This window comes from Erythrolamprus reginae, chromosome 8, assembly GCF_031021105.1.
Source record: "Erythrolamprus reginae isolate rEryReg1 chromosome 8, rEryReg1.hap1, whole genome shotgun sequence".
NCBI lineage: Eukaryota > Metazoa > Chordata > Lepidosauria > Squamata > Dipsadidae > Erythrolamprus > Erythrolamprus reginae.
Window position 1 is genome coordinate 41,397,740 of NC_091957.1, and position 14,954 is coordinate 41,412,693.

At 41.4% G+C, this 14,954-nt stretch overlaps 1 protein-coding gene across 1 annotated transcript in view; it reads right to left on the bottom strand.

The window, feature by feature from the left end:
* The window catches only part of DACH2 (dachshund family transcription factor 2), a 386,481-nt gene extending 374,025 nt beyond the window's left edge, over window positions 1-12,456 (bottom strand). Inside the window, exon 1 of the mRNA XM_070760141.1 lies at window positions 11,612-12,456. Coding sequence (XP_070616242.1) covers window positions 11,612-12,273 — 662 coding nt within the window. The 5' untranslated portion in view covers window positions 12,274-12,456. The remainder of the gene's footprint in view (window positions 1-11,611) is intronic.
* Between the last annotated feature and the right edge of the window lie 2,498 nt (window positions 12,457-14,954).

The following is a 14,954-nucleotide window of genomic DNA, read 5'->3' on the forward strand; positions in this document are numbered from 1 at the left end:
CCAGGCTCTTTTATACTTTGTTTTATGTTTGGTATGAATGTGTTGTTTGGTCTTTTAAATAATGATAGGGTTTTATATGTTTTTTAATATTAGATTTGTTCTACTATAACATTGTTTTGATTATTCTTGTGAGCCGCCCCGAGTCTTCGGAGAGGGGCGGCATACAGATCTAATATATTATTATTATTATTATTATTATTATTATTATTATTATTATTAATTTTATTTTATTTTTCAGGATAAAATCCTGGTAATGGTATGGCTAGCTGATGAGAGCAAAATAGCTTAAAATGGATCTATACTAGTCTCCCTTCCTTTTCATTATCAGCAAAAATATGTTACACACAAAGACATACACACACACACTTAGAAATGTTCCACTTTGCATCTTAGATCTGTGGATTGAGTCCATTTCAGCTTGTGATGTTGAGCATTATCCTTATATAGGTAGTATATACATATACATATATATGCAGAGAGTTTCCCCTAAAATAAAACCCAGCCGGAAAATAAGCCCTAGCATGATTTTTCAGGATGCTCGTAATATAAGCCCTACTCCAAAAATAAGCCCCCAGTTAAGACTGACAGCAAGACGAATACATTTAGTACTGTATTTCCCTGAAAATAAGACCTAACTAGAAAATAAGCCCTAGTTTTTAGAGCAAAAGTTAATATAAGACCCAGTCTTATTTTCGGTGTGTTTGTATGTGTGTGTGTTTATACATACACACATATACACATACATACATACATGCATACATATACATGTGTATGTGTGTTTGTGTTTGTGCATGCAATTAAAGTATCAAGATAAAAGCCGACAATGCTTTAATATTTATGTCTAAATGTACAGTGCATGGAGATTTTCCCCTCTTAAGGCACTAAGTTTGCACACTTATTCCCCAGTAAAAAGAAATTGCCCCTTTGGTCTTGAAATAAGAACTTACACTCTAAAATGAGAGATAAAAGTTCAAAGATTTGACCCAGGGAAACATCTATTTGCTGTCCTTTTATGCAGCAGGCTTCATCCCTCCCTCTCTTCACTTTCTCAATATTCAATTACATAACTCCTTTGAAAAGCTATTTAAAGCAAAAACTAAGAAGAAGAAACTAAGAAGAAGAAAACAAAAAATGCTTATTCTAATGTAAACATGTTCACTAACATTTTTCAAGTTGCACAATTAACAACACGGAGCACATTCAATTTAGTAATTAAATGAAAAGGTCCTGAACCAGGAAAGCAATGGAAATGTGTTTTGTTGCACACAAAACCAGCTGTTGGCCTGGAATAAGTATTTGAAGTCTCCATGCTAAATCAAAGATATAGGTTGTCCTTGATTTATGACTGCAACTGAGCCGATATTTCCAGAGCTAAGCAAGACAGTTGTTAAGTGAGTTTTGCCCCATTTTACAGCTTTTCTTGTCACAGTTATTAAGTGAATCATTTCAGCTGCTAAGTTAGTAACTCATTTGCTAAGTAAACCTGGCTTCCCCACGGACTTTTATCAGTGAAAACTGACCCCAAAAGCTTTTCCCCCCCAGTCCTGTTGTAACTTCAAATGGTCATTAAATGAACGGTTGTTAAGTTGAAGACTGCCTGTATATCCATTCATCAGAACAAGCAAAGTTATGCAAAGGGCACAACAAGTACAAAATTGTAAACTAAAGAAAGTGAAGCCGTGAAAATAACAAAAACAACTAATCTGCATTTTATCTGGATACCTATTTTTAAAAAAATCTGTTTGGCATATTTCACTAAATCATGACGCTGTCGAAATGATGGATGCATCGATTTCATTTCCTAAATGCAACCATTATATATTTGTTTCTTGATATATGTCCATTGCAACATTTGTAGGAAAATGTTTTCATGCAGATCTCATTATAGTTAACGTTATTAAAAAAGCTTTGGATTATATTTAGTTTTGTATACCGATATGTTCCGTAGGAGTGGGATAATTAATCATTCAGAATAAAATTCCATATCAAATAGCCTATGAAGGAAGTTATTATATCAACTAACTCTGAAATGTTTTATGGCTGTGATTTTCTCTTTTCCCAAAAAGGCTACTTTTAGTTTTAGAGGAATACAGTGTTCCCTCGATTTCCGCAGGAGATGCGTTCCAAAACCACCCGCGAAAGTCGAATTTCCGCGAAGTAGAGATGCGGAAGTAAATACACTATTTTTGGATATGAACAGTATGACAAGCCTTCCCTTAACACTTTAAACCCCTAAATTGCAATTTCCCATTCCCTTAGCAACCATTTAGATTATTACTCACCATGTTTATTTATTAAAGTTTATTAAAAAAAAAAATTTATTAAAGGCGGACGAAAGTTTGGCGATGACATCGGGTGGGAAAAACCGTGGTATAGGGAAAAAACCCGCCAAGTATTTTTTAATTAATATTTTTGAAAAACCGTGGTATAGACTTTTTGCGAAGTTTGAACCCACGAAAATCGGGGGAAACACTGTAATTTCTTCTCTGCTCCTCAGAAAACTTGGGGGAGAGAGACACACACAGAGAGAAACAGAAAAAAGAGAGAGAAAGGATATGGGTACTTTAAAAGCTTCAATCTCTCGATCACTGCCATGTTTTGTGAGAACATTTAATGCATCTGTCACAATAAACCTTAACGTCCACTAAATTTGAAAAGTCTTATCATAATTTTCTGAATTCCTCTCCCTTCCTAAACATGATGTTGGTTTTGGTGAAATAATTCGTTTTCTCCCAACTCAGAAAACCCGAAAAGGGACAGAGTAGGAAAAAAGAGAGAGGACAAAGGATACGGCTACTTTAAAAACTTCAATCTCTTTGACACTGCCGTGTACGAGAACATTAATGCATCTGTCACGATAACAAGCTAAGAATAACATCCAGACATCAAACCGAGCAAAGAATCCATCTGAGGTGATTCACTCGGATCCGTCTCATTGATTTATTAAACGCAGAGCAACATCTGCAGCCTCGCAGAGGCGCTTGGCAAAATTAATGCGAGATCAATTCGAACGGGAAAAAAAGGAAGAAGAAAAGAAAGAAAACAGATAAATTGACGCATAATTTACATGCAGTTCCACAAACGGGCTCATTGTTTCAGTTCGTCTGGCTGGAGCCCATGAGTTTAAAAGTGCACGTTCTCTGATCAGGCGGCGTTAAAGGAGAGCTGGCGTCACAGAGCAGCTAAATAGTTTCCAAACACCTTTTGAATATACAGGCAAAAATATCAACCAGGTCTAATGATTTGGCTTCAAGCTCAAGGAGCCCCAAAATAGGTTGGAATAGGTTTAGGAAAAGCAGGTGGAGACCAGGAGTGAGCAAAATGTCGCTATACCGGGTTCAAATGTGTTACACAAATGCACGACCCCTACCCTACCCTACCGGTACTTTGTGTTTTGGGAAAAACTAGAATTCCTAGGTAATCGGAAAGAGAGAGATAAAAATCACAGCTCCTTCACAATAGTTTTTGCTGTAACGGAACTCACAGGAGAATTGACTATTCTTACGCGCCCACGCCCAAATTTTCTAAACTTCTAGAAAGCCTTTTGCTGCACGCAAAAAAAAAGATATTGCTAAACCAGATATACCGCCCAACTGTGTTTGAAATAGTTTACGCAGCATCACCAGAATTTCTGGAGGACATCTATTGTCATCGGTCTTAAGGTGTTCATATATTACAGGGACTAGTCATTCTGGTTGATGGTTCACAGTCTGGGACAGGTCGTCCTCAAGTCACGACCACAATTGAGCCCCAAATTTATGTGCTTCGGTGAGAAACATGTGAAGTGAATTTCGCCCCATTATACAACTCTCCTTGCCATATTTGTTAAGGGAATCGCTGGAAGTTATTAAATTAATAACATGGTTGTTAAGCAAATCTGGCTTCTCCATTGACATGGCTTGTCAGAAGGTCACAAAAAGCGATTAGGTGACACCATCATAAGTACGTACCAGTTACCAATTGGCTGGATTTTGATCATGGGACCCTGGGGATTCTGCAACAGCATGAAAAATGGTTGTAAGACACTTTTTTTTAGTGCCATTGTAACTTTAAACTGTCACTTAAACAAATGATTTAAAACCAGTCAATTCTACTTTCTTTAAAAACCACAATTACAGATAGGTCCTCAACTTACAACCATTTATTTAGTGATTGCTCAAAGTTACAACACTGGTGAAAAAAGTGACTTATGACCAGAGGTGGGCTAGCGGTGATATGTGCTCGCCTCCATGGCTTTGAGTGCTAGCGGAGTCCAGTGCAATTCTGCTACTGCATCTGGGCAGGTAGCGAAATCGCGCAGGGACAAGCAGGTGTGCCCATGGCGCACCTGTGTGTCCATGCACAATTTTGCTACCTGGCCAGGTGCAGTAGCAGAATTAATTTTAATTTAATTTATTAGATTTGTATGCCGCCCCTCTCCGAAGACCCGCACTGGAATTGTGCTGGACTATGCTAGCACTCAGAGCCACGGGGCAAGCACACATCACCGTTCCACCTTATTAGCCCACCTCTGCTTATGACCGCTTTTCACATGTTATGACCACTGCAGCATCTCCGTGGTCACATGATCAAAATTCAGATGTTTAGCAATCACCTCGTATTTATGACCGCTGCTGTGTCTCAAGGTCACGTGATCCCCTTTCGCGACCTTCTAACAAACAAAGTCAACGGGGAAGCCAGATTTACTTAACAACAGGTGACTCACTTAACAAAAACAATGATTCGCTTGAGCAACTGCAACAAGGAGAGTCGTAAAGTGGGTCAAACTCACTTAACTAAGGTTTTACTTTAGCAACATAAAATTTGGGGATCATTATGGTTGTAGGTTGAGGACTACCTATAAACAAATATTACTTATTCAATATAGCCTCGGTGGTGCAGTTGTTAGAGTGCAGTACTGCAATCTACTTCTGCTGATCACCGGCTGCCAGGAGTTTGGCAGATCGAATCTCAGCAGGGTCAAGTTTGACTCAGCCTTCCATCCTTCCAAGGTTGGTAATTGAGGACCCAGATTGTTTGGGGCAATATGCTAACTCTCTGTAAACCGCTTAGAGAGGGCTGTAAAGCACTGTGAAGCGGTATATAAGTCTAAATACTATTGCTATATGAATAAATCCATGCCTTTTAACCAATTCAGTTTACTAGAGTTTGTCATTGTCCAGTTGGGTTACTTCTTGCAATGTCATGGAAATGATATGTTGTGTATTTTGTGACTAACCCTCCCGTGCTTTTTGCTCACAGTTAAAGAAAAACAGAGTTAGTTACGCAGTGCTTAACAGTAACTCTACCCATTCTGCAGACAAGGTGAGAAGTGAAAGAAAAGTGGTTTATCAAAACATACAAAATAAGCAGCCTGATTAAATCTAAAAAGTAACCCCAAGATTTTTCTGGCTCACACTTCTTGCCACCAAGCTGCACATTAATTTGACTTCCGAATGCAACTGGTTAGGTCAAGCAACGAATAAAGTCTGACTTTAAATCCTGATGTTTGAATCAAAGCAGAGCACTTCAACATTCACACCCGTCTACAAGCTGGCAAGTTAATAAATATTTCTCTTTTTAAAAAATATCAAGCGTATCTGTCAACTCATTGATTAACCACTCTGGACACGTCTGAATTCATGCAAACCATTTGACATTCAAAATAGGGTCTTGATTATGTGAAGATTATTGTGCGCATTCAAAACTGCGACGTGACAATGATTGAAACTTTTAGATTGTCTGCATCCAATACAGCAACTGGAGATTTATGGATTTCTTTTCAAACAGATGCTACAACCAGAATGAATTATGTCACAAAAGCGAGGCTCAAAGTCAGTGTTGGTTGGTGCTTTTCTTTTAAAGCATGTACCCTTTTTATGAGAAAACTGATCTAAATACATTTTTAAAAAAAATAAAATAAAACTTTACTACATTTATGAGTTTCCTCTTTTTCTGAAAACCTTTTAAAGTTTGCTTAAGATTCCTGGTTTCTGTAACTATTCATGTTTGACGTAAATGGCAGACATATCGTTTTCCAAATGTTTTGATTCAAACATCAGGATTTAAAATCAGACTTTATTAGTGGCTTGACCTAACCAGTTGTATTTGGAAGTCAAATTAATGGCCTTATCCTCTAAGCAAATATACGCACATAAATGATTTTTAGGTAGACGCCTAACAGGATCCTAGATTTTAAAAAGGCCAGAATTAATTACTTGCCTGAATTTCCACAGCAATCTATAAAATTTGCTTATTAAGCTATTACTGGAATTCCCAAGAGAGTCACCAATGTACACACATATATAATATTGAATAAAGAGATTTACCGAAACGGGACTTCTACCCAAAACTAAAAGGACAGCACGTGGAGTTTTAAAAAGGGGGCTACGATGGAAAAGAATTTGGATTTCAACAACAGAAACACATTTCCTTGTTTTCCCAAACTCCCAACAAGAATTCAGCTGAACACAGGAAACAAGTCATGTTCTTAACTTACTATCTACTATCGTTTAAAGATCTTGCTGCACTAGAAAAAAATAACTTAAGAAGCATGGCATTTAATATATATATATATGTGTGTGTTTTCAGAAGAGGAAGGGATGGTGATAGAAGATGAAGAGGAGGAGGAAGAGGCAAAAAAGGAAGAAGAATATAGATTGTAACGGTCCAATAACATTCAGGGGGCCAATTCAAAGTTGCATCCCAGCTGCACATCCAAAGTCTCTTAACAATTTCACATGCCAGGTGCAGGCGTCGACCTACTGTAGGGTTACCATGTCAGAATGCACCGTTGAATTCAAAGTCGTACACCTAAGATTAATTAAGAAATGTTGACATAAGAAAAAGAGAGGACCCAGACATCTTATAAATTCTCCTAACAGCCCACTTTCTTATACGGATTCTTATATTCATGCTGCAACAGTATAGGAACAGTTCAGCTGTCAGTTACGGCAACACCAAAGATAAATATCGCAGGGCTTTAAAAAAAAAAAAATTCTAATCGAAGGACAGCTGTTTGTCATTTCCCAAAAAGAAGGTTATTCCACGTCATTTGTTACCGAAGTATTAAGTCAAAGTAACTGGGATCTTTTTGCTTTCGAAAGAGGGGGGAGAAAAAGAAGTCTAAGAATTCAATCATAGGATTGGATGGATAAGAAGTGCAACAATTACTTACAGCGTATTGAGAAGAAAGTCTCAATTATGTTAATGGGATTAATTTCCAAGAAGATGCGTACAGGATGACAAAATAAGCAACAGACAAACCGTGCCTTCCCTTTCTTGCTTCTTTTAAAGCGTTCTGGTTTTCATTAGACATTTACTTCTGGGTTTTTTTAAAAATAATAATAATAATCTGCTCTGTTTCATGGTTTCTATCGATTTGGAGATTGCCATGCAGTTGCTCCCCAATTAAAGTTTCATACCATCTTCTGGCTGGAGTTTATAAAGCTTCTAGAAGCCGGTGAGTCCCTCTACACACAGTGCCGTAATATTTTACTTCATGCATCCTGTTAAATCGTACATTCTGCACACAAAAACCAGCCGAGACTTTATTTAAGACTTCTGCAAAGTTTCATTGGCTCTGAAGAAATAAATACCAAATTTGTTCTTTTTTTGCCTGGCTACTTTTATAGACTCCAAGCCGGATCTAGCAAACTCCTTTTAAAAGATGCCCCCCAGCTTGGCCACCCAAATTTGATTTTTATTTGATTTCATTGTCGACTGAACTAATAGAACTCCTGCCTCTCGAGTTACAAGTGGCTTTAGGAAGTAGCCACCTCGGTTTCAATTTGGCTTCAATGAGGAGACGGAAGGCTTAGGGCTCATTGTACATTTCATCCAACCCGCCCACATCATTTTGACTTGACGTGGTTTAAAGGCAGCAACTTCACAGACAAGGCACAAGCTAAAGGCATGAAGCCCCTCTCTGGAGTGAAGGAAACGCCTTAGCCATCTGTTCCCATCTTATTTGAATACCAAGCGACGCTTACGTGCGAGCAACCTGAAAGTAGAAATCATTTCTACCACAAGGAGCCTAAATGCACAGCAAAAGCGAGGCACACCAAAGGGGAGATGTCAACACTACACCCAAGACACCAAAAACCGAGAGTAACTCTGTGGAGTGTCTCCATCCTTCAGATCATGGTTGTCCTCCAAGGATGCTTTTTCAAAAGGCAACTGGACGTCCTTGGTTTTGTTTTCCTTTGAAAAGGTCTCCCTTCTCATTCAAGAAGTTTCTTCAGTTCTGAAGAAGCTTCTTCGATGAGGAGTGAAACGTTTTTTTTAAACAAAAGAAAAACCGAGAAAGTCTAGCTGCCTTTTGGAAAAGCACCAATTTTGGGACAGTCAAGCTAAAATTTTACCTATCCTCTACCCAACATGTGACAATCGAAGGACCCTAGTCTTCTGATTGCCTTATTGAGCATTTTAAAAAAATTAGAAATGTTGTATAACGAAATATTTTGGCTTTTTCTAGCCCTCTAAAAGATAACGCAGAGAGTGTGCCGCCATATGCAAAAATAAAATCAGTTTTTTATGCAGCAAGTTATTATTATTATTATTATTATTATTATTATTATTATTATTATTAATTAGACTTGTATGTCGCCCCTCTCCGGGGTCCCAGAGTTCTAAGGAGAAACACATTTGCACCCCAAGGAACTTCAACCTGACGGGAAAACTTCAGATTTCCCAATGGCTTGGTGGTATTCCTTTTAAACTAAACAAAATAATAATAATAATAATAATAATAATAATAATAATAATAATTTATTAGATTTGTATGCCGCCCCTCTCCGAAGACTCGGGGCGGCTCACAACACGATAAAAACAGTATTATACAGGCACAAAAACAAGAAAAGATAACAAGAAAAGTAGAAAATGTTTTAAATAATAAACAATGATCTAATAATAAACAGTGACTACAAACGAAAGTTGGCACGTTGTGTATTCATTCTAGGAACTCAGAAAACACATTAACAAGAAAGTCAAGCTTTGGGGCAGTTCAGTTTCTTAAAAATCGAGACAGTTGAGTCCTTTTGATCTAAACTGGAGATTTTTTCTTTCCCCAATTTCCTCCGATTTGAACGTTCTTGTACATTTACAATATGCAGAAAACTTTTCTACATATTGTTTTACAGGATGAGATAAAAGAACTATACTATTTGGAGAAACTGGAAGCCACTTACAGGCAGAAACTATTTCAATAACTCAGGAGACAGTAGGGCAAATAATACTTTTGAGAATACTTTAATTTACTATACTAAGGAGTCATTTATAAATGGTCATTCAATTCTGATCTTACATGACTCCTAAAGTTTTCTAGTAATCTGCAAGGTTGCATCCTCTTTGTGCATTGTAAATTATAATTCTAGCGACAAGAATTTAAGGAAATACGAAGTTTTAAAGCTTCGTAGCAAAGGAATTGGGGAAATGTTTGGCATACATAAAATTTAAAGAACAAGCATATTTTGGTGTCTTGTAAAAGAAATTCAGAGTTTAATTTGTATTTAAAAAAAGATTACCAAAATCTTGAATTAATCCTACTTCTGTCTATGTGTTTATAAAAGCATATTTTTCTGCTTGCATTTTGACTAAGCAGACAGACTCATTTATCTCTCATATGATTATTGCAAAGGGTTTTTTGCAGTAAGGGCATTAAACAAAATTAGTTCCAATATTACTATATGATCACCTTTCTTTAAGAAAATTTGCTCCGGGCTTTTTTGCCTGCTATTTACATAATCTCATTCAACCATAACTTCCCTCTGGGGAACCGAGCATCCAATAGAGGTTCATCCCACTTCTGGGGTTTACAGCTCAGGACTCCGCAGAGCAGATGGTAGCCTGCATAAACCTTGCTCGGACCGCTTCCTTATGGCAGGATCTTCAAATTGCAACCCAGTTTGCCTTGTTGGCTAGGTTTGAGCCACATGTGAACCCAGCAAAGATCTGTGGATCTTTGAATCTACCGTTACTAAGATATGACCACTTAGATGTCCAGCAGCCTTTTATCCCAACCTCCAAAACCTTACACCTAAGGATACAATCAACTTCTAAGCATTTTCTAACCCAACCAGGTTTTCTGTTTAGGGCAGATAAAATATGCAAAGTTCAGAGAAAGCAGTTTATAAAAGAAATAGAAACAGCCTTTCACTTCTTCAAGAATTATCCTTGTCAACTCACTAAGAAGTAGAAAAGTTTAGGATGTTGCTGTTAAATGCAATCTTGAATCTCTTTTTTCCCCAAAGAATTTCTCTACTCAATCGTCAACTTTCCCTCCATCTTTTAAAGAAGATGAAAGAAACTTTTGAACTATGGAAGTGGAACTTAACAGCTTAATACCCTAACAGCTTAATACCCTAACAAAAATCAATTTAATACCCTAACAAAAATCAATTTAATTTCTCTGTTCCAAAGGAGACCCTCATTCCCCCCCCAAGCCAAGATTAAGCATCCAGAAGCATCTTTTTTAAAAAAAAAAAAAAAAAAGTGGAACTTATTTTAAAGTATAAGATGCAACCTGGCGTTAAATCCCCAAATCTGTGCCTGCTCCACTTGCTTGCAAAGAAATAAATCCTGCAACACCCCTGAAACTAAATTCACCCTATTTTTAAAGCATGGGTTTAGCTCCATATTGTCTGCATGGGGTCTTAATAATTGGCGAACAAATTCTGTATTTTGCAACCAGCCTTGCTCCTCGACTTCAGTGAAGTTCTTTCTACAACACAGCATATGTACCGCACCATATCTCAAAGAGCCGCCCCATTCCCCAGAAACTTTGGCTTAAAAGTTGGATCATAGCTCCCTCTCTCTCTCCTCGCACTTCTCGATTCTCTCTCCTTGCCTTCGGAAGCCCCCTAATTTTTAACAGCAACAAAGTTTTGGGGTCACGGCCCGGGTTCAGATCTCACAAACCTTGGACAAAGCGATTGGGAGGGACCTTGGACTTCTTGGAAAAGTATCTCCTTTTTCTGTGAATAAACAGCACCACCACCCCTTCCTCCCAATCCAGACAGGCAGGGGGGTTCGAAAGCCTCCTGTCCCCCACTCCTTAAGCTCCCCACTCTCCCCACCCCCTTGCAACTTGTCCCACTATTCCAGGCTGTCAAACTCTCTCTCCAAAATGTCAAAGGTGTAGATGTCGCCCTTTGCTTTTTCTTTTTTTCTTTTTTTCTTTCTTTCTTTCTTTCTTTCTTTCTTTCTTTCTTTCTTTCTTTCTTTCTCTTTCCTTCCTCTCCCCTCCCTCTCTCCCTTTCATTACAATATTGTGTATTACTTTCTAAAGACAAGAGCCGCTAATTAGAATTGGTTTCTTAATCCCAAACCGGGATGGAGGGACGGCGGAGGGAAAATCCAAAATCACCCGTTAGAGACCCATGCAATGAAGCGCGACCTCTCGCCCTGCCCGCTATAAGAACGCCTTAAACCCGTAACCCCATTCACACGTTCGTAAGCGAATTCTCTCTCCTAGGAGGGTTCCCCCCCCCCCTTCTGTGTCCCGGCATCCGGAGGGTCTGAATCTTTCCTCCCCTCCTCTACCTCTTCCCCCCTCCCCAAATGACGGGTCTGGTCTTCTTTCCCCGCAAGAGACCCCCCCCCCTCTCACACACGCACCCCGACCCGCGCTCACCTAGCGTTGGTGCAGTCGCCGTACAAAGTTTCGAAGTCTTTGCGCGTGATGAGCTTGCACCGGTTGACGCCCGGCTGGATGGCGCCCAGCCCGCGCAGGATGCGCACTTGCTCCACGGTGCAGACCACGGGCGCGATGTCCAGCCGCTTGAGCTTGGTGTAGACGGTGTGGAGCCCGCCGACCAGGTGCTTGAGGAAGAGGTCGAAGACCTGCGGCAGGCAGATCAGCTCCTGCCCGTCCACCAGGAAGGAGGCCACCTTCACCCCGTGCAGGTCCACCATCTTGCACTCGTTGCCCACCAGCGGAGCGGCCGCCGAGGGGCCGGAGACCCCGGAGGAGACCCCCACCAGCCCCCCCACGCCCGCGGGCGCCGCGTTGGAGAGGAAGCCGTGGATGAGACTACTCGCGCTGCTGCTGCTACTGCTGCTGTTGCTCCCGCCACCGCCGCCGCCGCCGGCCAGCCGCGGAGACTCGGCGAGGCTGGGGGAATAAAGGGGGTCCGCACGGAACAAGCCGGCCGAGCCCCCCGCGCTGCTGCTGGTGCTGCCGGCGCTGCCGCTTTCACCGCCGCTGCAAACCCCGCTGCCGGTGCTTCCTCCTCCTCCTCCACCTCCTCCGGGGTTGGAAGTTGCGGGGATGCTCGGGGGAGAAGACACGGCCATGCTCTCGCCTACTCCGCCTCCGCCTCGCTCGGCGTCGCCCTCGGCAGCCGCATCTAACCCGGCCGGCTCCACTTTTCCCTCCAAACTGTTGGCCGCTTCCTCGAGGAAAGGGAGGCGAGAGGGAGCCGGCGAGCGATGCCAGGTGGGGGGGAGTGGATGGGGGGAAGGACGGACCCTGGCCCGGCCCGGCCCACCGCCCGCCCCCTTTTCCCGGGGGAGCGCTGGAGAAGCCGCGCTTGCCAGCCCAGGCGCCGCCTCTCCCTCTCCTTCCTCCCCCTTCTCCGCCCCCACCAGCCAGGAGTGGGAGGGGAGGGGTCCTTCTTGGCTCCGCCCACCCACAGCGCTGGTAAATTGGGGGGGGGGAATCCCATCCCGAGCGGAGGGACTTTTGGAGAAGCACCTCTCATGCGCCTTGCGTAATTGCTTTTTTTTGTTTTGCTTTTGCTGCGGGCGCCCGCTTGGAGATGGAGAGGCCGGGCGGCCAAGTTAGGCAGCAGCGAGGGAAGTTGAGGAGGCCGGGGGGCGGGCACGGGGGGGGGGGGTCGCAGGCACACGCACACCTCAAAAACACACACTTCCCCAAAACTTCAACCTTAGATTGTCTATACTATAACCTCTCCACGTTTCTAAGAGGTCTGTAAGGGGCGTGCGTAAGCGCACCACTGTGCCTACCATCCTTGTCCTATTCTCTTCTTTTATCGTTACTTTTTTACTGATTTTTATGCAAACTGCTACCCTATACATGTTTGACAAACAAACAAACAAAAAGACACCCATCTGCACGAGGTTTTACACGCGTCTCCGGGCCCGGGAAAGCCAGGCATGGGAGCCCTTTGTGCGTGGAGGGACAGCCTTGGAAGCAGCCCGTTTGGGGTGGGGGTGGGGAGCTGAGAGGGTCACCCTTAAATGTGGGGAGTGTAGGGGGGCTTGGGAAGCCGGCGGGGACACGCGTTCAGCCGGCCGAGGGAACTTGTGAAAGGTGTTTGGGAATCGAAGAGGGTCTGTAAAAAGAGAGATTGGATAAATGCAGCTTGAAATGGCAAGTCTTGAATTAAAGGGGTGTGTGTGAATATTTCCCCAAATATTTTCTTTTTCTAGGAGAGGGCATTCCCCCCCCTTACATTTTTTAATGGTTTTTGGGGGGGGGTTCTAGATTTTTAATTGGTTAATTGGATTACATTATGTACTGTAGATTTTGTATGTTGTGAGCAGCCCACAGTTCTCGGAGAAGGGCGGCATAGAAATCCAATAAATAAATAAATAATAAATAAATAATAAATGGCATCCTTCTCCTCTCCCCCTTTGCTTAAGCCGGCTTAAAGCAGAAACGCTCGCCTTGCCTTCTGAGCAGTGGAAAAAACTTGATCAGCGTGGCTGCCTTCCCACAGCAAAACTAAAATAGTTTAATAATAGTTTACAAGATTTGTATGCCGCCTAACTACGGTGGACTCTGGGCAGCTAACAACATATAAAAAACAATACAAGAGGTTACAATATCAGCATAAAATATAAAATAAACAGTTCAATAAACCCTACTAATAACAATCAAAACATTCAGTCATTTATTCATGGTTCCAGGACCGCCGGAAAATGCAGATCTTAATAGTTTTTGGGAAGGCCAGGAGGGCTGGGATAGTGATGGGGGGGGAGTTGGTTCCAAAGGGTGGGAGCTGCCACAGAGAAGGCTCTTCCCACACCAACCTTAGCAGGTTAGGAGTTTGCCATGTGCCAGTAACTTGTTTTTCAGATATACAGTGGCATCCAACAAGCAAGGCTTTAAATTTCCGAAGACTGGAGAAGATTGCTAAAGGCCTTCTAAAAGCTGCACTCAGGCATTATGGAGCAGGATTGTTCAGCCACTTCTGGGTTGCAAAACTCTGGATAAATGCAGGATGGATCACAGCAGAAATAAGGCAGAGAATGCACTCTTTTGCAATCCGGATCTGCTAATTCTTACATCGGACTAGCCACAGTTAGCTTGATTCAACCAGGTTGCTAAGCTCTAAAACATGGTTTAGAAAGCAGACGGGGCTCAAAAATGTTAACTTCAAACCATTGGTGGGCCAAGGATCCAGCTTTTGATCACATGGCCATAAAGGTGCTACGGCAGTCATGTGCGAAAACTGTTCACACATCACTTTTGTCACTGCAAAAGTTGTAACTTCAAACAGTTGCTAAACAATGCTTGTAAGTCAAAGCCCTGCCTTTAAATAATTACACATTTAATTAAATATTACTATAGTTATTATCCTGTGTTGATTATTATTACTTTTATTGGTTTGCATGTGCATATGCACCAAAGACAAATTCCTTGTGTGTCCAATCACACTTGGCCAACAAAGAGTTCTATTCTATTCAATTGCATCCCATCCCATCCCATGGCTCCAGACTATTCCCAGTGATGTCTTTTATTGTTTTTTTTTTTACTTATATTGTATTTTTACCCGTTGTTAGCCACTCAGAGTCCGTTTGGAGTGTGCAGCATATACTGTAAATGCAATCAATCAATCAATCAATCCGTTCATACATACATACATAATTATATGCTGTTTTTATTACTGTTGTTAGCCGCCCTGAGTCTACAGAGAGGGGCGGCATACAAATCCAATCAATAAATAAATACATACATACATACATACATACATACATACATACATACATACATACATACTCTATTTTCA